The 26,379-nt window shown below is 57.4% G+C and overlaps 1 protein-coding gene across 1 annotated transcript; it reads left to right on the top strand.

Annotated features, from left to right (window-relative positions):
• The first annotated feature begins 237 nt into the window (after positions 1-237).
• LOC111144904 (SPARC/osteonectin, cwcv and kazal like domains proteoglycan 2) lies at positions 238-25,682 on the top strand. Its single transcript, XM_022499500.1, has 11 exons — positions 238-664; positions 13,557-13,565; positions 13,922-13,967; positions 14,207-14,321; positions 15,653-15,767; positions 17,452-17,566; positions 17,954-18,073; positions 18,549-18,767; positions 20,326-20,388; positions 21,732-21,869; positions 22,025-25,682. Exons 1-11 carry the CDS (start codon positions 476-478, stop codon positions 22,168-22,170), a joined length of 1,275 nt encoding a protein of 424 aa, XP_022355208.1. The 5' UTR covers positions 238-475; the 3' UTR covers positions 22,171-25,682.
• The last annotated feature ends 697 nt before the right edge of the window (positions 25,683-26,379 follow it).

The following is a 26,379-nucleotide window of genomic DNA, read 5'->3' as shown; positions in this document are numbered from 1 at the left end:
GGATTTGGATTCCTTGGTTTGCAACTCCTTAAGTGCTGGGCTGGGCTGGGTTCTGCTGCGGTTGGTTGGCGTTTGGCGCTCTCATGTAGCGCTTCCCTTTGAAATCTACCCCCTCTTTTTTTTTTTTTTTTTCCGTTTTCGTTTTTTCTTTTTCTTTTTTTTTTTTTTAACCAGGTATGATGATGTCAAACGTGATGCTGATGCTACAGTTACAGACACGGCCCCTGCTGGCGCAGCCTCTCTGATTCTCTCTCCCTCTCCGCGTCCAGCGCTGGGCTTTTTCAGACAAGTGCATCTCCTAACCAGGTCACATTTCAGCCGCGACCCACTATCTGTCTGTCACCGGAGTCAGACCGCAGGAGGAGGGCGGAGGAAGACTACGGCGTTTGCTTCGCCAACCGCGGGGTGGAAAGAAGGACATTAAAATACTGCAGAAGTCAAGACCCCCCTTCCCCCAGGTCGGACCCTGACCACGATGCGCACCCCGGGCTGCGGGCGGCTGGTGCTGCCGCTGCTGCTCCTCGCCGCGGCCGCCCTGGCCGAAGGCGACGCCAAAGGGTTCAAGGAGGGCGAGACCCCCGGCAATTTCATGGAGGACGAGCAATGGCTGTCGTCCATCTCGCAGTATAGCGGCAAGATCAAGCACTGGAACCGCTTTCGAGACGTGAGTCTGCAGGGCCGCCAGGGCCGGGGGCGCGGGTTTGGGGAGGAAGGCTCGGAGCGGAACCCCAAGCGCCGGGAGCGGCGGCGGCACGTCGCAGCCACCGGCTCCGCAGCCCAGCCGGCAGACCGCACCGAGAGTAAACAACGCGCACCCACCCTCCCGCCAGCCGTCGCCGGCCCAGCTCGGTGCCCCCTCCCCGAGACCATCATTCCCCCATCACCCGCCCCCGGCCCGGGACCCCAAGCCCCACAGCCGCCCCGGGCGAGTCCCGGGCAAGGAGTTGCTCCCGGGGCTCGTGCGCCAGACACGGTCGCCACTGCAGGTTGGGCGCGGAGACGGGCGCGGGATGCAAGGGGGGTACAGGGCGGGAGAGGTGGGAGCCCTGGCTGCGGCTGGACCCCCGACCGGCTCCCCTTTTTTTGGTGGAAAAAAAAGAGGCCCCAGGCCTGCCCCCAGCCGTGTGGATGCTGCAGGCGCCACATACGGGGCACTGCAGAAGGGGCAGGTCTGGGTGCGGCCGGCGGCGGGTAGGTAGCATCGTCTTGCGCGAGTGCCCTCTATTCCCACCTTGGGCTTTGGGGGAGGGAGGACAGACGGGGACAGAGCCCTGGGCTGGGACTTTGAATTGGGGTTGGGGGTAGGTGTCCTAGCAATCTTCATTAGGCGACTTGGTGAAAGGCGTGTCCATGATTGGGGGCGGACGACGGCAGTGAAAATAGCCGAGGCCACCTCCGGGTGGCCACCAGAGCCAGGTCTGGGGTCCCCATGCAGAGTGGCGTGAGCTCACGGAGGCTGGTTTTCCAGGACCAGCCTTTTGTGGGGAAGCCGGGCCCAGAGAAGGGAGAGACTCCCATGCGGAGGAAAGACTCTGCAGCCCGGTGGTCTTGAAGAGCAGAGGCGAGAGCCGAGGAGCTGGGTCTGGGGTCCCTTCGGGGACGCCTGCCCGAACCCTGGTTTAACCTTGGGCCGAACTTAGCCTGGTGGGGGTTGGGGAGGCGGCTGCGGACTAGCCGGCTTTGCTGCAGCACTTTGTTTACGAGCACCTGTAGATCAGAGGGGAAACCGGAGACTGCGTTCCCAGAAGGGGGAAGTAGGAGCTGAGCGGGGGAGGTGCCGGTGGCAGAGGGCGTGGCTGGAACCCAGAGAAGGGGGCCGGGTGTAAGGTGGAGGATGGGCCCCGATGCGGATGCACCAGGGGAGAAGAATGCTGGTCCTGGCCACCTAGTGCTCTCAGATGCCTGCCAGCTCGCAGAAAGCCTCTAATACGTCCCCAGGCCTCACTTTTCACTTGCCAAGGTCCCTCATCAGACCCACCAGGCACAACACTGGCCACACTGTGACCTTTCTCATCTTCTCTTAAATTGTAGGCATCCAGAAGTTCCTTAGAAATGTGTTTAAAACACACATACTTCATACACTATCCAGCCAAATGATGTGAAAAGGCAGAGATATGGATCTTTTTGTTACCGTGAGACAAGTGACAGTTTCTCTTCAAAGTCTAACCAGTAGGTTTTAAGTCATCAGAGAGCATCGCATGCAGCCAGGTCATCTGGGGCAGAGGGGCCTGGGTCCCAGAGGAGGCACAGCTGGTCCAACCAAGGGAGGCAGGAGTCCCAGCAAGGCCTTTTCCGAGGCCCCTGCAGGCCCAGCACAGATTAGGTGCAGCCTCCTGCCACTGCCTGGGAAGCAGCCTGGCCATAGCAGCGAGGGGGCAGCTGCAGGCTGGTCCATCCCCAATCCATGTGTCACCGGTCCAGGCCTCCCTCTGACTTGCTGGCCTGGCGGTTTGATCTTCTGAAGCAAGACTGGTGAAGGTCAGGGGGAAAAGAAATGCTTATCAGAACGTAAAGGTTTAAAAATAAAGATGCCTCCCCATCTCTCTTCCTCTACCTGCTTCCAATAGCCAACGCTGTGGGTGAGGCTAAATGACTTGACTGCTTAACCCCCGGCCCAGGGCTGCCCACCTGTCTCCCTGTATTGGTGCCAATCATTTCCTCCTTCCTCTCATGCTCACCAGAAGAAAGGCACCGATTATAAATTCTGCAGGGCCGGACACCCTAGGATTCATGGAAAGCTTTAGGGCACGTAGTAAGATGGGCGGCCTTGGGCTTTTTTAGGGAAAATGTCCTCTAAAACCCCATTTAAGGTAGCGTTGGCTGGGGGAAGACAGGATCAGGGAGAGGAGGAGGCCAGGGAAGGCTGGGCAGGGGGTTCTGGCTCTGGGGACCCGTTGGCAGCTTCTGCAGAAGGGCAGGGGCTGAGGGCTCAGAGCCCCTGCATTGCACAATCCTAGAGCGCCCACAATGTGAGGGCGCCCCCTGGAGTTGTGCAGCACTCATGCTGTCCACAGGGACTCTGCCAATACCCCAGACACTTCTCAGCCCTCCTCTGTTAATAGATGCTCCACTTCGTACTCTAAAGCCCGAAGGCCCTCTAGTTGGGCCCAGTAGCATAGGGCTTTATATACATCTCATCAGGCTAGCTTTCTGGAAAACATGCTTCCTGAAGCCTCAAAGGCAAGATGGATGTTCTTTTGGATGTCTAAGGCATTACCAGGTCATACCAGCACGTTGTTCATAACCACAAAATGACGCAGCCCCCCAGTTTGCCTGAACAGAAGAGACAAGTGAGAGGGGTGGAATGTTCTTAGGGCATAGGATGGAGGAGTCAGTATTGTAGGTGAGGGGCGTGTCTCATTAAATGGTGCTGACTGAATCGAGGGGCAGGGGGAGATTGAGGGCACGATGTGGAAGAGGTCAGGAGGACGAAGAAGAGGAAGAAAGCATGGGCAGGTGCTCTAACACGGAACTGGTCTGAACTGGGTAGGGGGGAGTTGAGTTTAGCGTTCTTTCTCTGAGCACTAGGATTATAGGGAGTCAGGGTTTACCAGCAGAGTAATCCCCCCGCTCCTGGGCTGGGGTAGATTTCCTCTAATGCCCAATGCCTCGCTGCCAGGGAGGAGAGCTTCATGCCAGAGGAGAGGGGGAGGTTGTGATCTAGCTGTGCCCTCCCCTGGGCAGGCCTGGGCCTTTGGGAGGCCTGCTTCCCAGCCCTGTTATCTCCAGCTTCCCTCCCAGCAGAACCAGGTGGAACTTCCCTGTAGTCTTCAGAACAGAGCATCCAGGTCTTGGAGATAGAGACGCACCGTGAGAGGAGCCAGGCCCGTTACACAGCATTCTTCCGGGCAGGACCTGAGAGCCGGGCGAAGCAGCACGGAATGTTCTTTTTCTTCTTAGTTCTTCCCTACTTTGTGCTCCATGTCCATTAAGCTCTCATGAGACTGACGGGCGTCTAGCACGGTGCCTGGCCCCCAGCAGGCGCACAGTTACTGTCTGTTGAACCACCGATTGTAGTGCGCGCTGGCTTCCAGCTGCCGGTCCTTGCATCGTCTCTCGTGCCCCTCTACCACCTTCTTTGTCATTTCGTGACCCATGCATTCTACGGTTGAAGAAACAAAGGTGCAGAGAAGTTAAGTAACGTACAGCAGGGTCAAATAGCTAGAAAGTGGCTGAGCTGGGATTTGAACCCAGGTCTTCCGGTTCAACTGTGCTTTTCAGGGAGCTCAAGGCCTAACCCTTAGGGACACATGGGAAGGAGGAGTCTACCTTGAAGAACAAAGTCAGCCTTGTGCCCTATGTGCCTCCAGGTTGCCCCGGGACTGGAGTGGCACCTCCTAGAAAGGGGGGCCGAAGCCCTCAGGGTCTTCAGCAGCCGGCCACCTCCTGCTCCCCTCCTCCCTGGACCTAGCGACACCCCAGAGGCAGCTCTCTACCCAGGAGAGGCAGGAACGCGCTGTGCTGGGAGAGCTCTGGCCTGGGAGCTGGAAGGCCTGGGTGCGGGTTTGGGCTCTGCCACTGGCCGGCCATGTGATGCCAGGTACGTCACACTACGTCTCCTGCGGGCAAGGAGACCAAAACCCGTGCGTCAGCATGGAGGCGTTTTGTCACAGGGCTGGAGGGCATCCATTTCAGGTGGGACTCCCCAGCCTCAAGCCCCCCAGAAAGCTCCCGGAGGAACGCTCATCTCTGGGGCTAGCCCACACCACGCCTCAGTCTCCACAAGAAAGACGTTGATGTGTGTTAACTCCTTCCTTGCAGATCTGAGCACCTCCGCGGTGCGAGGGGCTTCACCTTGACCCTGGGAGCTGGCCTGGGGAAGTAATGCCCGCTGGCTATTCTTGAGTCTCAGATTTTTAGGATCGCCAGGCAAGCCAGTAACAAGTTTTAGCCACAAAGGGGCTCCCTTCTCACCATCCCTTCCCTCTCCCCATTCCGCGCACCTAAACCAATGCAAGTGTGGGAATGAGTGGCACAGATGTTTGTGAACAAGTGTGGGTGCGTGAGAAGAACCCCAAACTGGGTCAGAATGGATTCCATAACTAGGGTTTGGGATGGGAGGGTGAGTCCTTGCCTGGCCTCCTCCTCCATTCTGATTTTGAATCCTCTCCCAGCTGGGGGTTGGGGGGTGCTGGCATCTCCCAGAGCCGTATCAGCCTGGTGAGGGACCCTTGAACACCCGGCAGGACTCCAGGCCTTGGGAAGAGAGGGAGAGAAGAGCACTCTTTACCTGGAGAGGCTGTCGTATGGTCCTCTCACCTTCCAGCACGCTGAAGAGGGTGGACGGTCAACACCACCCCTTCTCCTTCTCCAGAAGGTCAGAGACTGTCTGGAAGACAGCCAGAGCTCTATCCTACCCCATGCCCCAGAGGCCCTGGGAGAACACTCAGCTTGTCCTCCTCGTGAGAGGACAGACCTCGCAGTGTGACCTTGTGAGAGCCACTTCACGTTTCTGGCCCTTGATTTTTCCATGGGCTTCATGGGTTGCCGACACAGAAGCCTCTGCAGAGCCCTTGGCATTCATTGACTCCAGGAAGATGGCCCTAGAGGCAGCCAACAGCCCTTCACCCCCAACCCTTCTACCAGCTGGCAGCCCCATCTTTGGGTGCAGGGAAAGGGTTTCTCTTTGCTCCTAAGGAAGTATCTGTGACCAAACCAGCGTAGGGCATGCATTAGCCAGAGACAGGGGACGCTGAGGACTGGGACCTAGTGGCATCTTGGGGCAAGCACTGTGACAGAGTCCTCCTACCCTGTGTGGGCGTCCGTGCAGGTATAGCAGGGCCCCCCCCGGGGGTGTGGATCCATCAGGGCAGCTCCAGTTGGTGGGTGGACCCAGGCCCAGCTGCGGGAGGGAGGGTGATGTGGTTCTGGAAACGGGACAGCCTCTCAGCTCCTAAGGGCTCAGCCAACGGTCATTGGCAGGTAGAGCCCCCTCCGGGAGTTCCCGTTGGTCAGAGAGTCATTTGGTGCATGTCGGTGCTGCCTTGTGGCCTCGCTTACACTTGCACTTGTATCCAAAGAGGGCTCCGACTGGTATTTTAAGGTGTGCTTATCCCATTCCTCCCGTGGTTAGGTCTGAGGGCAGGACCTGGGGTTAGACTACCTGTGCACCGTACCACCCCGTCCTTGGAGCGTTGCTCGGGCTGTGTGTGCACACAGGGCTCAGTATACACATATGCATTATGGAATGTGCCAGAAAGGATCTCAACTAACTCGTCCTGGGATCTGGGGAGATCTCTTCCTCTTTCTGGATTCCAGAAGGTGGAGACAGTCAAACTAGAACCCTGGCACCCTGATTCTCCAGTGATTCATTTGTAGGATAAGGGAGTGAGTGACATCTTTTGTAGGAAGGTTGTCCCCTTGCTGTCCTTCCGCCCCTGTGTCTGCCTCCCACCCATTCTCAATATGCCTATAGAGCAGTACGGTCACCTAACTATCAGGGCTGAGAACAGGTAAGCACAGGACTCCCACAGGTGGAGAATGGATTCCCCAAGGCAGGGCATCCTGTCCCTCCAGCTCTCTTCCCTGACATCAGAAAAGAGGTCAAGGCTTCACTCAGTTGAAAGGACAAGCCAGGCCTGGCGGGTGTCTTACCCCTGCCTAGATGCAGTCTTCCGCCAATCTCTTGTTCCCCTGCACAGCCTGGAGCACATGGAAGAGTCTGGACTTATTCAGGCTCTTCCCCGCCCACCCCCATCCTCACAGTTCTCAGTTTGGAAGAGCTGGGACCAGAGCAGAGCTGTGGAGCCCCGGCGGCACAAAGCCCCTATGTTTTCCAGACGGAGACGCAGACCTGGAGAGGTGCAGGCACCGAGAACCCTTCTTCCTTCTCAGCCCAGGGTTCTTTCCCCACGCCACGCCTGTGTTTCCACAGAGATCTCTGGCCTTTCAATCCTGCCTCCACTCATGTTCCAGAAGGGAAAACAAGGTCCCAAGGCAACTCAGAATAGAATTTCAGGTCTCATCTCCTTTTTATCCCTCCCTGTTCTCTGCCCTTTATGGCCTCCTGGGGCTGCTGCCTAGAACCAGAAACCCAAGGAGAGTGTGTGTGGGGCAGGGAGGGAATGGCTGAGACGCCCCAGTGGTGGAGAGGTCAAGCCCAAGGATCGGGGGCATTGCTGCTTGCATACCTGAGGCCAGGTGGAGCCCCTGACATGCTGGGAGGGGTAAGCACATTTTCACCCTCCAAGGAAATTCCTCCAAGGGGTGGGGGTGGAGCCCAAGAGTCTTCCAGATGCCTGTCTCCTTCTGTTTGTGCAGGCCTAACACACAGCCTCTGCCACTCCCTCTGGGAGGGGGACAAATATTTAATGACTGCCCCTGTTTTCACACCTCCACACAGCAGTCACTGCCTTCTCAAGATGCCTTCTGCCTGGGCGTGTGACAGAAGTGTCCGTCCTCAGCTGAGAAGGAGCCTAGATGGCCTCCGCTCGGCCTCTCCTCATTCCTTTCTGGGCACCCCACTCGGTGCTCCTCCGGCTGTTTGCAGGGAGGGACGGGAGAGGACCCAGCCACAAGGGCCCCCACTCCTGGGCCTTCTTCAGGGGCCTGGGCTCCAACGGAGGCTCCCTTGCCTGAGATGAGGCGAAAATAATGCCGAGTGCAGGGCCTTTCAGAGGTTGAGAGAGGCCTGGCCCACTTCCATTTTTAGAGGTTCTTGATCTAGTAAAAAATGAAGCAATGCCATAACAGGGTTACAAAAGTTGTGCTTAATTTAAAGTCTCACGACGAACGTCTGGTCCTGTTGGTGTGCCTCTGTCTCATTTGGTGACAACGTCAGAAGTCTATCTTGGAGGCCCTTGATGTTACCATGAGCCCCCAAAGCAGTTCTGGCCCACCCCGTCCCCTGGGCTCCCACCGTGTGTGCCCAAGAACCCAGGCTTCGGTGGTCCCGTTTCATGGCTTTTGAAAGTCTAGAGCTTCACAGCTCATCGCGTCCTCTGAGACATTGCCCTAGGTCGCTCCACAGCTCAGGGAGGAAGGCAAGGGAGTCAGCCCGTTTCACAGACGAGAAAGTGGGGTCTGGCGAGGGCACTATTGGAGCCTACAGTCTCGCTGGCAGTCAGAGGCAAAGCCAAAAGGGTACCCTGTGCCCTGATTCCATGTCAGGGGGTCAGTCTCCCCATCACACTGTGATACAGAGAGGCAGGTGGAGATATGCCCAGGGGCTCTTAGTCCAAACAGTTGGGGCCTTGTGGGGAGCTCTTCTTTGGCCACAGTCACCACAGCATCCATCCTCCTCAGCAGATGGAGAGCCTGGGAGAGATGGGGTTAATTCAAGCTGTGAAGTGAGCGGGTGATTTGGGTGCTAATTAAAATGACAGGAAGTAAACAGCGCTTGGAAACACCCAGCATGTGCCCCCTCAGCCCAGCTAGGCCTGCGCACTTACCACCATCTCTCCCCCAGCTTGGCACAGTGGGCCCCGTCTCCATGGCAACCGCACTGAGCCGCAGAGATCAAAGCAGGAGATGGGTGAGCTCCAAACCAGCCCACCCAGGGGCTTAGGAAGGGGTTTCTGGGAAGCGCCTGCAGAAGGCGGTGTCCAGGTGTCTCAGCTCCTCCGAGGGCTCCAGGACTCCCTGCCCAGGGTTTGCAGCAGAGCTGGTGGGGTGGGCGGAACTACCCCTGAGCTGGGATCGGACCTCCAGGTCCAGCCCCCAGCCTGGGACTTTCCTCATCCGATAAAGTTTATGGGTTTATGGAGCAGCACGGAGTGCAGGTTAGGGACCCAGATTCTGGAACCACAGTTCTGGTGGTACCAGTACTCTTCTGCTGTGCAACTGACATGTGATCCTGCGTATGTTGCTTCACGTCTCCAAGCCTCCGTGTTATCATCTGAGAAATGGGGATAACAATAGTAATTTTCTCTTAGAGTTGTTATAAAGAGTACCCAAGCCCATGAATATAAAGTGCTCTGCACAATGTGGGCCACGTGGTAATTGCTGAAAAGATGTTAGCTGTTATTAGCAGTGTTTTTACTATGGGTTAGGTGCTGGGCATAGATGGATGAATTTTATAGGGTGTCTGCCCTCCAGGAAGTGGCCATCTCAAATAGGGCAGAAGCAACAGCATTGCATGGTGTAACTGGGACAATCGGCCTGAAGGGAAGCTGGGCTTGGGGCTGAGCTAGGGGAGATGATGCCTGAGCGGGGGGTTCGAAAGATGAACAGAAGCCCTGGAGCGGGGTACAGACACACATCCCCCATGAAAAGAAGGCCGTGCCGGGGTCTGGCCACACTGAAGCCTCCCCTGGAAGGTCATGGGGCTGGCATAGCCAGGAACAGATTGGGAGAAGACAGACTTTCTTCTGTAGGTGACAGGGTTTATCCCCCCCCCCCCAAATTTTATTTATTTGACAGAGAGAGACAGAGAGGGAGCACAGCTGAAGGAGCAGTAGACAGAGGGCGAAGCAGGCTCCCTGCGGAGCAGGGAGCCCCATGCAGACTGGATCCCAGGACCCCAGGATCATGACCTGAGCCGAAGGCAGATGCTTAACCAACAGAGCCACCCAGGTGCCCCAGGGATGTTATTTAAATATAATATTTGTTGTAGTTTTTCCCCTTCCTCAGAAAGTAAAACCTCTTCACTGGGAAACCTGGCCAGCTTGGTCACTAAAGCATGTGACTCTCAATCTTGGGGTTGTGAGTTCAAACCCCACGTTAGGCCTAGAGCTTACTTAAAATCTTTTTAAAAATTTAAAAGTGAAGAGGATAGAAAATAGGGGCACCTGGGTGGCTCAGTGGGTTAAAGCCTCTGCCTTCGGCTCAGGTCATGATCTCAGGGTCTTGGGATTGAGCCCTGCATCGGGCTCTCTGCTCAGCGGGGAGCCTGCTTCCTCCCTCTCTCTCTGCCTGCCTCTCTGCCTACTTGTGATCTCTGTCTGTCAAATAAATAAATAAAATCTTAAAAAGAATAGAAAATAAAACATGTTCACATTGTTTAAAAGTTTGGAGACTTGGAAAAAGGCAGAAAGATGTCAAAATTCTCTGTATTCCTATTCCCCGGAGGAAATCACCAGTAACATCTTGGTACGAATCCTTTATACCTCCTAACCTTTAAGATTTTTTTCAAAATGAGAGCGAAGCATATTCAGTGAAGAGTTTTAAGGAGGGAGAGCTGTGGCCAGGATTGTGTCTGGAAGGATCCTTGCAGCTGCAGCTGGTGTAGTGGGGGACAACTGACCAATCTGGGAGACCTCCAGGGACACCACAGCGACTGATGCCTGTGCTGACAAGGCCGGGGTGGGAGGTGGGGAATGGCTTGTTGGGGGAGGGCTGGTTGGGGAGAGCCAGGTGGGGTGGACAGGATGTGGGGATGATAAGGACAGCCTTCACCTTGCTCTCGTCAACTTGGAGACAGTGCTGTGATGAGCATTCCAGGGGAGAAGGCCGGGAGCCCGGGTTCCAATGAGTCAGCCTGTGCCTCGCACGCTGAGCATCTGCTTTGTGTGAGAGGGAGGGAGTAGCTGCTCTTTTTCCTCCCCAGGCCCTATGGTAGAGGGGATGGTGCCAGAGGAGATGAGGAGAGCATTTTAGACGGAAGATGCGGAGCTGGCAGGACGCTGCCCCTGAGAGCGGCTCTGTCCCTGTGGGAGCCCTGCCAGCTCTGCCCCTTGCCCAGTTCCCCTGGGCTCCAGTGACTCTGGGCAACAGGCAGGGTGAGTGGTTCTAATGGGCAGCCATTGCTGAGACCCATTGGCACAGAGGAGGGCTCGCAAGCCCGAGGATGCGGAGGGAGCCAGGCTGAGAGCTGTCTCTGGGTACAGAGCCCTCCCCACCCGGTAAACCAGATGTGCTCTTTCTTTGCCCAGAAATGCTGATCTCAGCCTAGGACCAACCTTCCTTCTGGCCTGGCCCTCCCTCCAGAGCACTGGACCTGGGCTCTTCCGAATCCTTGTTTCTCAGGGGGAGGATGTGATCGCTGGGTAGCAGAGCCAGGACAGAACCAGGCCTCCTGGTTCCTGACAAGACCCTTGTGCCTTTATGGGACCATTTGTCACAACTGCTGATAAGCTTGCTTGGGTGCCTAAGTGGATGCCACCGCATTGGACGGCATGACTCACACTTGCCAACGAACTCCTTTTCAGCTTATAGATGGTGCCTGCCCACACCCGACCCCAGGGGCCCCTAAATGTGGCCCTGGGCTCTGCCCCCATGCTGCCTGCAGGACCCCGTCACCCTTCTCCGAGGGCCACCTCAGGCAGGTTCTCTTCTTACCCCACTGGTCTCTTTCCTCCCCAGGACGGGGAGCGGGGAGCTCTCCCTTTTCCACAGGCAGGGGCTCCTCATGAGGCCTCTCCCTGACTGTTGCCTGCTCCTCCACCCAGAGTCCTTGGTCTCGTCTTCTGCTACAATAGCTTTTATTAGGGGAGTGTTTTCTGGACCTGAGTCACCCTGAGGGCAACACCTTTAAGCTCCAAGAAGTTTCAGGAGATAGGTGCTGAGTGCCCGAAGGTCACGGTCTGTTGGTAAGGGGAGTGTGGGCACTGTGTGGCCCCGGGCCCTCTCTTTCCCTCATCTCCCTCTCTGGCTGGCTGTTCCCACTCCCCTGAGAGTGAGCTGCTTGGACATGTCGAGGCCGGGGGGTAGGGGGCAGGCATGGGCAGAGTGTAGGGTTAGGAGAGAGAGAAAGAGGAGGTGGACAGAAGGAGATAGATGCACAGAAACACAGACGAAAGCAAGACAGAGCAGAGCTGGTGCCTCGAGCCCTTCATGGGGAGAGGTTTGCTGCTCTGTCTGCCCTTCTCTGCCTCCCCAGCTCTGCCTCTTGCCCTCTCTCTCTGTGTGGAAGACACAAGAAGGCCAAGCCTGAGGGAGGGCCTTGGCGCCCAAGTGTGAAAACTGGGGGCTGCTCACAGAAGTGGGCCTAGTTAACCTCATTTCTGGATAAAACCCATCTGGCATTGGGCGAGCTGCCTTGAAATGTCCTTGTTTCCTACGCACACCCAGTGTGCACGGTTCCTCACCACGTGGGCCTGTGTACACGTGCTCACAGACGGGACTTGTACCGCTGCACGCATGCGTGCTCTAGGATGTGTGCTCGTAGGTGGGCGTGTGTGCACTCAGGGCTCTCAGGAAAGCACATGCAGGTACAGCTGTGGCCACGGCATGATCTGCCCGGGTACGATGCCCACGGCCTGCTTGGCCTTGGCCTTTTCTCGGCCTTTGCCCAGGAGGCCGTGTTGACAAAGGCCCTTGTCCCTGCCTGTTCCTCTGATGCTTGTCAACTTCCAGGGGAGCCCTGGGCTTTCAGAGCACTGCTAGACATCCTCCCTTATGCTTGTGGCTGTCCCATGTGGGAGCCCTCTGCTGCAGGAGCCCTGGGCCCTCTTCTCCAAACCGGACGGGTGCTGGCCCCTTGCCACCCCCACCCCACAGTGTGGCCTCTGCCTCCCATCCCACGCTCGTTGGATGGGTGTGACTCAGGATGAAGGGCGCGGCTGCACGTGGCTCCTTGTGGCCCTTGACCCCTGGCTTCCAGAGTCCCATGCAGGGGAGGCCGGCAGCTGGGTCCTTGGCGCTTCCAGGTTGCAGTCCCAAGAAGCCGTCTCCCGGCCCGCCTGACGGATCTTCCACCTGGAGAGCCCTGGGAGCTCTATGCTGGTTGTTGGCAGCCGCCTCTGCCCCATGAGGGCTAGTGGGGAAACCAGAGGGAGTAAGGCTGGGTGTGAGATGCTCTGCCTCCGACCACAGTATGGTGGTGGGCCCTGGGGAGGTCCCTGTGGCCAGAGCAGGGTGAGGAGCTGTCTCCAGACACCTCAGGTCTTGGAGACTGTGTGCTGGAGCCAGAAGAGAGGTCTGTACTAGGCGTCGGGAAACCCGGGTTCTGAGATGCTGGGACCCGGGGTGGGTCACCTCTTGTCTCTGGCCTGTCTGGCCTGTCCCGCACCAACAGGGGGCTGGGCCAGATGATCTCAGAGGGCCTTCTCAGGATCCTCTGAATGTGAGGATTTGCAGCTGGACCGTGGTAACTGAGGAAACCATCGACACTGGGAGGGACAATGGTCCCCTTTTCTCTCAGGGCACCATCGGATCCCTACAGGAAAGTCAGACCTCAAGTGAAAAACTGTCCCTGTGCAGTGGAAGAGAGCCCCTGCCCCTCGCCCCACTTACAGGGTGGCAGGTGGCAGGGGAGGGGACTGCCAAGGGAAGGACCCTGGCAGAGGGAGAGAGTGGCATTTCTGGGACCCTTAAGGCAAAGGTGTGACAATCACTGTTCCCTGGGTCCTTTAGACATCTGTCCTAATGGTCAGGCCAGGGCAATGGAGAGATGGAGCCTCACCTCCAGCGCTCCTAAAGCCAGCCCTGAGTGGGCCCAGGCCTTGAGCTCCCTGTAGTGAAGATACAGGAATCCTGTCCTCCAGTGGGAGGCCATTGAGCTTAGAGAACCTGAGCAATCAAAGAGAATTGCCCAGTGCCTCTGGTCACATGATGAGGCCTGCAGAGTGCTGGGACCACATGGGCTGAGGCTGGGCATCCCACTAAAATCCCCATCTCTCCTTCTCTCCTCCTGCTCCATTTCCCATGGCCTGTTGCCACTGCGTCCTGATCCCCAGGAGGTGGAGGTGAGTACTTCCTGGGGCGGGGCGGGGGGGTGTCCATTGTGTATGGTCTCTGTGCAACCCCACACCCCACCCTCCTCTCCTCTCCCTCTGTGCCCTCTCCCTGACTTCTTCCCTGCAGCACCCAGCATGGGATGGAGGAGTAAGGAACATATGGGAGAGGCTGGAAGGGATTCTGGATAAGAGCTTAGGGGGATAGAGTTCTGGGGGAGGCAGCTGGCAAAGCCTAGGGGACCAGGGGTCATCTGAGCAGCCATTGGGGTGATGGCAGTTAGCATGTTAGCCCTGGAGTTGAGCCTTGGCTCTAGGATGTGAATCTTAGCCCTTCCCTTCTTCCTTGCCCCTCTGTCCTTTCTTAGGATGACTACATCAAGAGCTGGGAGGACAATCAGCAAGGAGATGAAGGTAACGTGTCCCTCCCAGGGGAGACAATAGGACTGACACCCGTGAGCACTTGAGACCCACCAAGGGCACATGCCAGCCATGGGCTTGGGGGCTTTGTGGGAGCCAGACCCTGATGGGAGTGGGGCTTTTTTGCTGAGGAGCTCTGGCCCTCAGGCCTACTACAGAGAGGAACTCACAAGTGGGGCTGGGGGTTCCTGGGCTTGTTGGCACTGATTTCCGGGTGACCTGTGTCCTGGCAGCCCTGGACACCACCAAGGACCCTTGCCAGAAGGTGAAGTGCAGCCGTCACAAGGTGTGCATCGCCCAGGGCTACCAGCGGGCCATGTGCATCAGCCGCAAGAAGCTGGAGCATAGGTGAGGGGCCTGGGGAGTCGGGGGGAGATTCTGGGGGTGTGGCTTAAACAGTGAGGGCTTGCCTGATCGTCTCCTCTGTGGCAGCTATCTATTGCAAAACAACCTGCCCCCAAACCTTCTGCTTAAGGCAACAAATGTATTATCTTCCACAGTTTCCGAGGGTCAGGAATCTAGAAGTGGTTCTGTTGGATGATTCTGGCTAGGGTTTGCCAGGAGGTTACAGTCAAGGTGCTGACTGGGGCCGCATCATCTGAAAGCTGGATTGGGGCTGGAGGATCCACTTCCAAGCCCACTCACATAGCTGTTGGTTCTGGTCACCTCTGTGGTCTCTCTCCATAGGGACGCTTGAGTGTCCTTACAACATGGGAGCTGACCTCCCCTCGGTGAGGCAGCCGAAGGAGAGAGAGAACAAGGAGGAAGCCACAATGTCACTTTCGATCTAGTCTCAGAAATCATACGTTGTTACTTCTGCCCCTTCTCTTTGTTAGGAGCGAGTCTCTAGGGGAAGGAAAGTACACTCCATCTTTCGAAGGGAGGAGTGTCAAAGAATCTGTAGACATGTTCTAAGACCCCCACACTCTAGGAGATCCATCACCAAGCAGTGTGGGACTCAGGGAAAGGCATCTCTCCTCTCTGGGACTCGGTGTCCATATCCATAAGACAAATAGGTTGGCCCAGATAGTCTGAGATTGTTTCTGGCTCCAACATGCCACAACTTAATAAAATATTTAAGGTTCTAGCTTCTGAGGCTTGCAGAGGAGGGAAAGGTATTAGCTCCATCCCAAGGACAAGACCTGCCAGCATCCAAGATTTCTGGGCAAAGGTCCCATCTCCCTCCCCTCTCTCCAGGAATCCATGTTTCCATGTGAACTCTTCCATTTTGTAAATGTTGGTGAATGACTCAAAAACAAACACCTTTGGCGGCCAAACAAAATGAGTCTCCGGGCCAGATGTGGCCCATGGGCTGTCAGTTTGCAACCTCTGATTTGGTGTGACCCTTTATGCGAGGTGCAACTCCTTTTTAAATCTGGCAGTCAGACCTGGAGTTGCTGCCTGAAGGCCCTGCTGGGCTCAGTAACCACAGGAAAGGGCAAGCTACCAATACCTACCGTTCCTCACCCTGCCTAGTTGGGCCATGCACCCTTAGGGGCCGGAGGAGGGTCTGGCTGGGGCTGATGGGGAGGGTGGGCAGGGGTAGGGAGGAGGCTGCAGGTGCTGTGATCACTGGGACCAGCTTCCTCTTGGAACCAGTCTCTCGAACCTTCTTCCCTTTGGGTATCCCTCTCTCATTTTCGCCTCCACTCCATGCCCTCCCCATCTCTGTCCTGTAGGATCAAGCAGCCTGCCCTGAAGCTCTCTGGAAACAAAGACACCGTCTGCAAGCCCTGTCACATGGCCCCGCTGGCCTCAGTCTGCGGCTCCGATGGCCACACTTACAGCTCGGTGGTGAGGAGTTCTGGCCCCAGGTGGGGGGCGGGAAAGGCTGGCGGGGGGCTGGCTTGACACCCAAAGCCACGGGGAGCAGAGAGGACAATGCAACCAGGGTCCCCTGAGGTCTCCCAATGCTGACACAGGGCCTGGTGTCCTCAGTCAGTGCATGTGGTGTGGCCGGCCAGAAGGGACACCTGAGCCCCAGGCTTGGGCTCCATAAGAGTAGGAGCCAGACCCAGCTTCTGGCCTGATGTGGGTGCAGGTGTGCAGGGAACTGTGAGTCAGAGTAAGTGAGGTAAGATCCTCCAGAAAGTACCCAGGGCTCTGAAAGGCAGGAGCCATGTCACCCAGTTGTCGGGGGTGGAGGGTGACGGATGGAGCTTTCCGCAGGGAGATTTCCACCCTGAGGGGATGGTGTTCACCAGCCAGCACCAGGCATTTTGGGGCAGGAGAAAATAATCCCCCAGGAGACAGCCATGTGGGAGGGAATGGTGGCTGTGGGAAGTGAAGCCCTACTGGATGGGATTCTTAAGAAGGTTAAATGAGACATTCGTGAAAGCATTTTATAAACTCCAAAGGACCACAGAAATGCAGGTGCTAATTGTGAAGACTTCTGCTAGCTACCAGGAGTTGGGAGTTGCTTGGTTTTTGGAGGACACTGTCCACTGGGGTTGGGTTCTAGGGCTTAGGGACACTTTCGGGGCAACATGCAGATTGATGAGTCACAGAGTCACAGGCTTGGGGAAGGGGTGAGGTCACTGGAAGAGGAGAGAGACTGTGCCAGAGGCTGAGGGCAGAAGCTGTACTGGGGAGGCAGGAGGGAGAGGGAAGGGGAGAAAAGTGCTGTCACACAGCCCAAGGCGGAGTGAGATCTGGGCAGGAAGCTGTGTTCTGGGGGTCACGGAGCTGTTCTGCAGGGACATAGGGCTCCTCAGGAGATCTGGCTTCTATCCCAGCCCTGTGGCCTCGGGCAAGTCACCGGGCCTCTCTGAGCTTCCGTGTTCTCTGCCGAGCAGCCAGGAGCCAAGGGAGATACTATGAAATAGTACGACCCCTTCTCATTTACTGTCATCCCATGGGGATGAACCATACGGGACCAGGAAAAACACTCAAATGGCGGGGAGTGGGTGAGACCCTCTCCCAGGCTGCCTTCAGCAAACAGCTGTGGCCGAGGGTTTTCAGTAAAGGCAGGGAAATGAGCAGATGTGAGCAGAGAGCCAGCGGCTGTTACCCAGAGAGCTGGGTGAGGCCCATCGGAGTTAAGACCACTGAGGGAGGGGCTGGCCGCCAGTTCCCTGGGGGCCGAGGGACTGTGGTAAGAAGGAAGTTGGGCCAGAGGGCCAGGACTGGGGTGGGGAGCAATGGGCAGCTAAATAGGAGAAGCGGGTGGGTTGGGGTGAGGGCGTGGGGAGACTCGTGTCCTGGGAAAGTACATGTGCAGAGACATTAAGCTAGGGCAGACCAGGTTTCGTGGGAGCCCCTGAATCCCTGGGAACCCCTTTCCAGCCCTGCTGTCCCCCGCAGTGCTATGTACCTTTGGCCTCCCCAGGGGGACCAGGAGGGCTAGCCCCCCAGGCTATTGGTGGCTGCTGTCCCTCCTGTCAGATGTGGCTGCCTGGTGGGCTCGAAGTACCCCAGCTCCAAGGACCCATCTGTGAGCACCCCCCAGTCACACAACGCGACCTTTCTTCTCATGCAGTGCAAGCTGGAGCAGCAGGCCTGCCTGAGCAGCAAGCAGCTGACTGTGCGATGCGAGGGCCCCTGCCCCTGCCCCACAGAGCAGGCCTCCCCCTCCACCACCGACGGCAAGCCAGGTAACGTGGAGCCCCGGGCTCCAGCCGGGTCGGGGGAGGCCTCCCTGCCAGCATCTCCTGGGGCACCTCCTTCAGGGCTCTGGGGTGCTGAGAGAGGTTCACAGAGCCAGAAGGGAGATGGCAAAAACAGGGACAAGCCTGAGGACCCATGGGGCTGGGGGGGGTGTGCCTCAGGTATAGGGGGCACGCCATGTGTGGTCTGAGGGCTAGGGACTAAGGGGGCAGGAAGATGGGAGACAGTGGGTGGGGACCTTTAATTTCTCACTCCCCTTGCCTCTTGACCACTGCCTGGCGTCTGGCCTGTGAGACGGCATCCCAAGCTGAGGCCATGCTGTGCTTCGACCTACCTTCACCCGCACCCCTTTCTCCCCATTCTTCCGACTGTAGAGACCTGCACAGGTCAAGACCTGGCTGACCTGGGGGACCGGCTGCGGGACTGGTTCCAGCTCCTTCATGAGAACGCCAAGCAAAATGGCTCGGCCGGCAGTGGGGCCAACCTGGCCGGTGGTACAGAAGCTACTTGCTCTGCCTGGGACGGGGGAGGGCGATGGGGAAACAGGAGTGCCCTGGGCCAGCCTGCCTGGTGTTCCCTCCTGCCAGACTCTGAGCCTCGAAAAGGGCCTAAACCCAGAACAAGGAGAAGGAGGCTTCAACTAGACAGGAGGGGTTTGGGTTAGCTATTGGAAGAACTTCTAGAAGTGGGTGGAAGGAGCTTAAAGCCTAAAATGGGTAGCCAAGAGAAGGCAAGAAATTATCTTCCCCGAAGGGCTTTCTTTCCAAACAGGGTTCTGAATAGCTTAAGTGCAGTCCTGTGTGGAGGCAGATGGACTCTCCTTCAGCTGTTCTTGAGTTTCTCACTCCCATGGTTATGTTCTGAGCTGCCCTGACCCTGACCCTGAACAGATGGAGAGGTGGAGGGATGGGTGGACAGATGGATGGAGTGGTTTACCTTGAGCACGCCTGAACCTGGCCTTCTCCCCAGGGCTGGACAAGAGCTTGGGGGCCAGCTGCAAGGACTCCATTGGCTGGATGTTCTCCAAGCTGGACACCAGTGCTGACCTCTTCCTGGACCAGACAGAGCTGGCCGCCATCAACCTGGACAAGTATGAGGTCTGCATCCGCCCTTTCTTCAATTCCTGCGACACCTACAAGGACGGCCGGGTCTCCACTGCTGAGTGGTGCTTCTGCTTCTGGAGGGAGAGTGAGTGTAGCCCCTGGCTGGTCCCCCACCCCTCACTGCACCCCCCCCCCCCCGCCCCCCCCCCCCCCCGCCCCCCCCCCCACCCCCGCCCCCAGCCCACCTGCTTCCTGCCCGCTCCAGCACCTCATCTGTTGGAACCCGGGGAAGCCAGCACGTTAAATCTGTTCCTTGGCAAGCACCTCAGTGATCCAGATTTGTGGGTCCTGAAGCATATGCATGTTGGGAAAGTAAAAACTACAAATGTAAAATTTCTAGGGCCCCTTGGGGCCTTGGAGAGGGCTCCTGGGCTCTACGGCTGAAGCTATACTGGCTTCTCGATGATTCCTCTTCTGGACACGTCTCACATTATTTACCCCAAATCTGTGCTCATCAACCTTAGAGATAGGACATCGTTTGCTAGCTTTCTATATCCTGAACCAGAGCTGGGCGTGTGCTCAGAGATCACCTCAGCCAGGTGGCCACTGTCATCAGTGGGGAAGCTGAGGTCCCTGGGGGGCAGCCGACAGGTCCGCCCGGAGGTAGGGGAGGTCCTGGTGCTCCGTGTCCAGCGTCCTGCCTGGTTCCCACCGCCGGCGTGTGTTGGAGGCACTATGGTGTTCGCGGCCGAGGCCCAGCCTTCCACTGGGGCTCCACTGTATCGGGCTGGTTTGGGACCCTGGGCAAGGCACTGACTCTTCAAGTTCGGTTTCTTCATCCTGCTGTGAGGGTGACCAGAGAAAATCTGGGCGCAGAGCGTGGGTCAGTCACAAATCCATCTGCCAGCATGTGGCATCTTGGTCAGTTTTAGGGACCCCGCCTGCCCCGCCTTCTGGCACTTTCACCATCCAGGCCTCTGAAGCTCATTCTGTCCATTCTGTACAGCAGCCTCCTTGGGCAGGAGGCGGGGGGCTGACCTCATTTTTACCATCAGCCAGGCCTCTTGCTGGGAAGGGCTAGGGACTTCTCAAGGTGACAAGCAATTAGATTTGGCTGCAACTACATCTGGGCGGCTGCTTTTTTTTCTTTTTTTTTTTTTTTAAGTAGGCTACGTGCCCAACATGGAGCCCAACATGGGCCTTGAACTCATGACCCTGAGATCAAGCCCTGAGCTGAGACCAAGAGTTGGGCGCTTAACCGACTGAGCCACCTAGGCGCCCCTAGTTTTGAGCTTCTGTCTAACCTTCCCTCTGGTCTCATGTTTCCCCTTGAGCCTCTCCCCTGGGGAATCCACTCTGCCTCTTCTTCTGGATCCTGCATCCTTATCCCATGAGTTCCCAACATTCTCAGGGGCCCTGGGCTTCTCAGGGCACCTCAGCCCCTGCCACAGCCATGGAATGGCCTCCCCCGGTTGGAGCTTTTTTTTTCCCCTCCTCTAATCTTGCAGAGCCCCTATGTCAGTTTTTGGGAACTTGGAGGGATCCATGCTCCCCACTACCACCGTGGGGCTTCCCCAAGTCAAAGCCTGGGTATTTGTGTCTTGCAAAGCCTACTGCTAGGTTGCCAAGCCTTGGGGGCCCGTCTGTGAGTCTTACCAGCACCACGGGATGGCCCCCGTCAGAGGCTGCTTCTCTCCACACAGAGCCTCCCTGCCTGGCGGAGCTGGAGCGCATCCAGATCCAAGAGGCTTCCAAGAAGAAGCCAGGTGAGGGGGCTGGCTGGACTGGGCTGGGCTTGGAGGAGGCAGGGGAGGGGTGCCCCAGGGTCTGCCGGAGGCCCAGAGGCTCCAGCCCCTGGGCCTTACAGGAGAGCTGAGCCCAGAGAAATCCCTGTCCTAGGAAAACAGGAAGGAGAACTCCCCTCCTGTTCTTATCCTCGTGGTGGGACAGGGTCTCCCAAGTAGCTCCTCCATTCTGGGACTGGAGGATGGGAAAACAGAAGGTTCCTAGAACCCTCCATTCAACTCACTCCGGCAGGGGTGGCGGTGGGGGGTACGTGCAAAACTCAAGTGAGCCCCCTCCATAGCAGACGCTCACATCTGCAAGCAAATACCCGGTGCCAACCCCAGAGGGAACAGTAGACGCGGCCCAGGTCAGGGCAAGACAGACTTGGTCCCTGGTCTCAGAAGGCACACAGGCTACTTGGGAAAACACAACACATGGGTTGACACACCAAAAAGCCAGAACTACACATGATGGCTTGTGTAGGTATAGCGCTGAGGGAGAGCACCGTGGGTAGAAGGTAGCCTGCGCATCTGCGAAGGCCTCTTGGGGAAGCTGGTGTTCCAAGGGAGACCTGAGAGGTGAGGATGAGCCCACCCAGGGCAGGAGAAAGCTGGAGGCTCTTGGCAAACAGAAGGAAAGGGCCCATGTGGCTGGATCATGGTGGCTGAGGGGACAGAGGGCCAAGAGGCAGAGAGCAGCCTCTTGCTGGGCCCACGAGACCAGCGTGCGTGGGACCCAATGCTGGAACCACCCTACAAAGCCTTGTTGACCAGAGCCCAGGGGCCTTCGGGATGGGCGGCAGCGCTCCTCAGGAAGCCATGCTTTTCCACCCTGGAAGCCGTCCTCTTGGGTCTGTGTTCCCTGGGCACACTCCCTGGGCCTCAGGGTGCCCGTTCGGTAGTGCCTGGAATAGTTGTTTCAATGTGTGTCACCTGCCTCCCCGAAGGGGCAGAGCCTCTGTCTGGGTCGGCGCGCTCAGGAGTCTATCGGGTGGACATAGGGGTCATAGTTCCCAGGTCTGAGGGAGCGCAGGTGGGCCCTGAGGCTGAGAGGAGAAGCCTGGGCATTGCTGACCGAGGACAGCCAGGTCCGAGGAGTGGCGGCCGGAGCCAGGGCTTTGAGCACAGTGCAATCAGGGAGGCAGGTTTTTCCAGCTCAGGCCGGTCGAGGCAGAAGAAATGCTACCATGCCGCCCTGGGCATCTGGGCTGCCTGCGCTCCGGCGGGGTCTGGACCCTTGCTCATGGCCCAGGCTCCGGGGACACATCTCTGAAGGGCTCACACTCCAGCGCCTGCTCTGACCCGGTGGGTCCTGCCGTGTTCAGGAATCTTCATCCCGAGCTGTGACGAGGACGGCTACTACAGGAAGACACAGTGTGAGCAGAGCAGCGGTGACTGCTGGTGTGTGGACCAGCTGGGCCTGGAGCTGACGGGCACTCGCACGCATGGCAGCCCCGACTGCGGTAAGGGCCAGGTGGCAGCACAGGCACCACCCCGGTACCCCATGACCTGCCCTGGGAGGGCTTCTGGGGGGCCTGGCTTGTGGTGGATCCTGCTGGCAGCAATTCGAGGAGGCCAGCGGGGTCCTAACCGGCCCCTCGGCTTGTTCCCCTCGCAGATGACATCGTGGGCTTCTCAGGGGACTTTGGGAGTGGCGTCGGCTGGGAGGACGAGGAGGAGAAGGAGACAGAGGAAGCAGGCGAGGAGGCTGAGGAGGAGGAGGGCGAGGCGGGCGAGGCGGACGACGGAGGCTACATCTGGTAGATGGCCCTCGGGGAGCCATGGCAGGCCAGGGTGCCGATGGCCGGGGGAGACGGGCCAGCAGAGACCTGGACAGAAGCAGGCAGCTTACGCATGGATCCGGAAGATACGTTGGAAGGACACTGGCTCCAGCAGGGACGACTGGGTGTGTGACTGTGCATGGCCAATGTGAGACCTGTATGGCTAGGACGTGTGAGTGTGTGTGAGTGTGGCATGCGCTGGCAAATGTGTCCTTGGTCCACACTGCTCCAGAGACCTCCTTGTTTGCTTTCCATTTAGTGTTGGTTTCAAAGTACACATATCCACACATATCCACCCACCACAAGGTCAAAGCTGATGACATGAATGCCCCCTGCCATGTCCCCCAAGCCCCCTCTGGGCCTGTCCTGACACCCTTGGGTTGCCCTGACCAGGGCTTCTTGTCTTGATTGCTATCCTTGGCTCAACCAGCGCTGCTTCCTCCTGCACTTGCCTGCCCTCTCCCACCCTTGGGTGTCTCCATTGCAGAGGGTTGGAAAGGCAGGGAGCTGCCTGCTGGCTGGGGTCCTCCCGGGGCCAGGCCAGTGTGGCTGGGACACGCCCACCGGCTTCTGATGACATGGGCTGGGACACCCACAGCAGTGAGCCCTTTCCCTGCGCCAGACTCCCCAGCACTAGACTCCCAGCCCTAAACTCTGCTCTCCTAACCCAAGCCTGTGTGAGCGAGGGTGGCCGAAGCTGAGGGGCTGGGGTGGGGCCGGAGCAGAGGGAGGAGGAAGGAAGGGTCTGCCTTTGCCGATCTGGCAGGAGCTCTCAGGAGCGGAGACTGGGTAGCCCTGAGTGCCAGACCCTTGAACAGCCTGGCCCCTTCCTGTGGGCCTCAGGTGGGGGCCTGGTCCGGACTATTCTCTTGGAGGCCGCGGGTGGGTTCCGCCGGGCCGTGTGGGGTTGCTGCACTGCCCTTGTCCCCAGGTCCACTTTGGAAGCCTGAGGATCGGGCTGCAGGTGAAGAAGCTGGGTGTCAGCCGGGGTGGGGTGGGGGCGGTGTATGTGCAACCACCTCCTCTCCCATCCAGACCTTCCTTAAGACGGGAAGCAGCAGCGGGGGAAAGCTCCACTTCCCGTGACCTTTCTCCATCTCTCCTCCAGGGGGCAGCACCAGGCCCATTTCCGTCCCCTCCCCTGCCAGCGCTGGGACCTTCTCTCTGACCCAGTGGAGGGTCCCCCGAGGCAGCTCTAGTGGAGGGGCCCGGGAATTGTGAGGTCAGAGGGGACAGGACAGGACTGGGGCCAAACATCCTGTTCTCCCAAATCTCCTAACCAGGCGGGAGCCAGGGTGGATGAGACCGAGCTCCCTGTTTTGAGTTTCTTTTTGTTTTCTTTCCTAATCTGTCCCATTCTCCCTGTTGAAGCAAATTCCTTAACACTTTGGGCAAAGAATTTCTAACCTGGACCTGGGCCTCTGCTGTCCTTCTATACCTGGTGTGTGCCGTGTGTGTTTGTGTGTGAGTCTGTGAGCGGCTGTATGTGTTTGAATGTGTGTGAGAGCCTGGGGTGTGAGGAGGGGTGCGTGTGTGGGGGCCCCCGGGGCAAGTGTCCCCAGACAGGGCTCCAGCCGTCGTCCCTTTCTGGCTTCGGCAGCATCCGCTGAGCCTGCCAGACCTTATGGAAGAAGCTCACCCCGTCTGCCTCTTTGACTGCACCCCGGAGTCAACATCTTCCCAGTCCTATGCTGGGGAAAATATTGAAACCGCAGCTAGCCCCATGAGCCGCTTCTCATCCCGCAGCACAACAGCACAGGGTAGGGTGTCGCGCTGTCCCAGACCCCCCAATATCCCGTCTCCTGGCCCCCCACCCTTCTCTGCCCTCCCACCTCCTCCCTCTGGCCCCGGCTCAGTTCAGGGAACCGCCCTTTGCTCTCTGAGCAGCCGCGATGCTTCCTGCTCTCACTAGGAATGGAGTCTGTCTGTTTCTTCCCTCTGCCCCAGCCGAGGCTTCTGGACCTGTCGCTGGGAGCGGCTGTTGAGGAGGCTGGGGAGTTCCAGGGTGGGGAGAGAGCTAGAGGAAGGGGCACCCCTCTCTCACTGTTGCCCTCCCCTACTGGGGGCACAAGCTCTCTCTGTGTCTCTGGGTCTTCTGGTTGTGCACGTTTCTTATGACCTTGTAAATATGTTGTAGAAAGAAAGCAAAAGGCGCTGAATTAGACCCTGGTGGGATTCAGGGGTCAAGCCTTGTCCTGTCTCTGAAGCCCCCACCCTGCTTTTCACCCCACTCTCTGAGACTGAGCCCCCCGCCCCCAGAGCTAGACAAAGCAACTTGTTCCCAGGGGGGCTGACAGCCTCCAACTGACTTCTTGTCAGACAAGCTACAGGCTTTCTCGTGAGCAAGTCGCAGGGCGGGCCTCCCTCGGCTCCTCGGATTCATGCCCTTGACCAAGCTGCCTGCCACCCATCTCCTCCCATGTCCTTCTGTGTGGATACCCTGTCTCCCCTGGTTTAGGCAGGCAGTGGAATTAGAGCTCTGTTGAAAAGAGCTCAGCCAAACTTGAAGAGCGGTTTCTTGCCGAGCCCCGGAGCTGACCTTGGCCGCCGGAGGCCTCCTCACCCATGGGGGCTGGGCGAGATGGGTGTGTCTAGGACGGGGAAGCTGGAGTTGGAGAGAACAAATGTGCCTTGAGAGACCACTCAGAGGTTCAGGGTGATGGGGAAGAAGGCAGGGCATTGGAGCTCAGGAAGGAGGAAAAGGAAGGCGAAGTTGATGAGGGCACCGTGGGACATCATGACGGTCCCTTATTATCCCTTTGGTGCTGTGACCGCAGGTGCTCAGCGGTCACACTTCCTTCCCCACGCCAGCCCACCTGGCGTTAATGGCCACCCCTGCGCCTTTCATGAGCTCTGTCTGCTTCCAACTTCACCTCTGAGTGCGTGGGGTCCCTTGGGACCCCCATGGGAACCCTCCATTTCACCAAAGCCTCACCTCAGCCCTTGGGGAGGACGAATGGCTTAGTCTGGCATGTCACGATGCCACCCGGCGCCGTCATTGTGAGGCTGTGGGCAGGCGGGGGTCAAGGGGAAGAGACACCGGGGGTACAAAAGGAGACTGGAGACATCCCGGGGAAGTCGCAAGCAGAGCAAACTGCTCTACAGCCTGAAGCCTACTTAAATTGTGTGATGTGCAATAACTGAGCTTAGAGTTAAGAATTGTGTTCAAGTGCTTGGATTTCCTTCTATATATTTCAGTGCTGAAATCGTATCTTTCAGTAATTTTAGATGTCCTTAAAAAATCGAAAAACAAAGTGTTAGACCGTGTATGTGCATTGATGGGCACTCAAGCGTCCCGTGAGTCACCCCACCCTGTCCCTTTCCCCTGTGCCCCCAAGCCCCTCACCCCCAGACCCCCCTTCCCCTTGGGGACCCCGCCTCGTGTTGTCTTTATCTGCCTATTACTCAGCCTAAGGAAACAAGTACACTCCACACATGCATAAAGGAAATCAAATGTTATTTTTAAGAAAACAGAAAATAAAAACTTTATAAACACCACCCTCTGGCGATGTTCTGATTACACTTCCCCTCGGTGTCATTTTTCACAAAAGTGACATTCCCAGATGCGCTCCCTGCTAGAGAGACGTGGTCGGCAGGCTACCCTTATGCACCTTCACGTATGAGACCCCAGACAGGATGGGGCTGGGAGGGGGGCCTGATCTGAGGGGAGAACCGGGAGCAACTTAGTAGGGTTTTTGGTGTCATTGCAGATCTGCGTGCGATCTCTATGTGTACATATGCCGGTAAACACGTCTACACCACAGAGCAGAGATCAAGCTCTATGTCCTGCTTTTTCCATTTAACTTACTATGTACCTTTCCCCACATTATTAAAATCATTGGAAGAGATGACTTGAATAGCTGCATAGCATTCCATGATATGGATGTATTTAGTGAATTTAATAATTTCCCAATTTTTGGACATTCAGACTGTTCTCAATTTCTTAGCACTCTCAACTCTAGCCCTAGAACTAGCTAACCATGACCTTCCGCAAGTCATCTGGCGGATGGAGAGAAGAACTCACCTCACAAAGATCCCTTTTTATAACCCGTGGAAGTGATTTCTGAACAGTGAAAGCCCTGAGTGATGTCAAGTTCACTCCCCTCCCCCTTTGCCGGCTCACAGTCAGGGCAGGCTCTGCCCGTCTGGCTAGAAAAGATCCTCAGAAAAGGGATCCTACCTTCTGGGGGTG

The sequence above is a fragment of the Enhydra lutris genome, unplaced genomic scaffold (genome assembly GCF_002288905.1).
Source record: "Enhydra lutris kenyoni isolate GAN:26980312 unplaced genomic scaffold, ASM228890v2 scaffoldscaffold12, whole genome shotgun sequence".
Lineage (NCBI taxonomy): Eukaryota > Metazoa > Chordata > Mammalia > Carnivora > Mustelidae > Enhydra > Enhydra lutris.
Note: the sequence above shows the minus strand (reverse complement) of the source record. Positions and strands in the feature narration are given on the sequence as shown.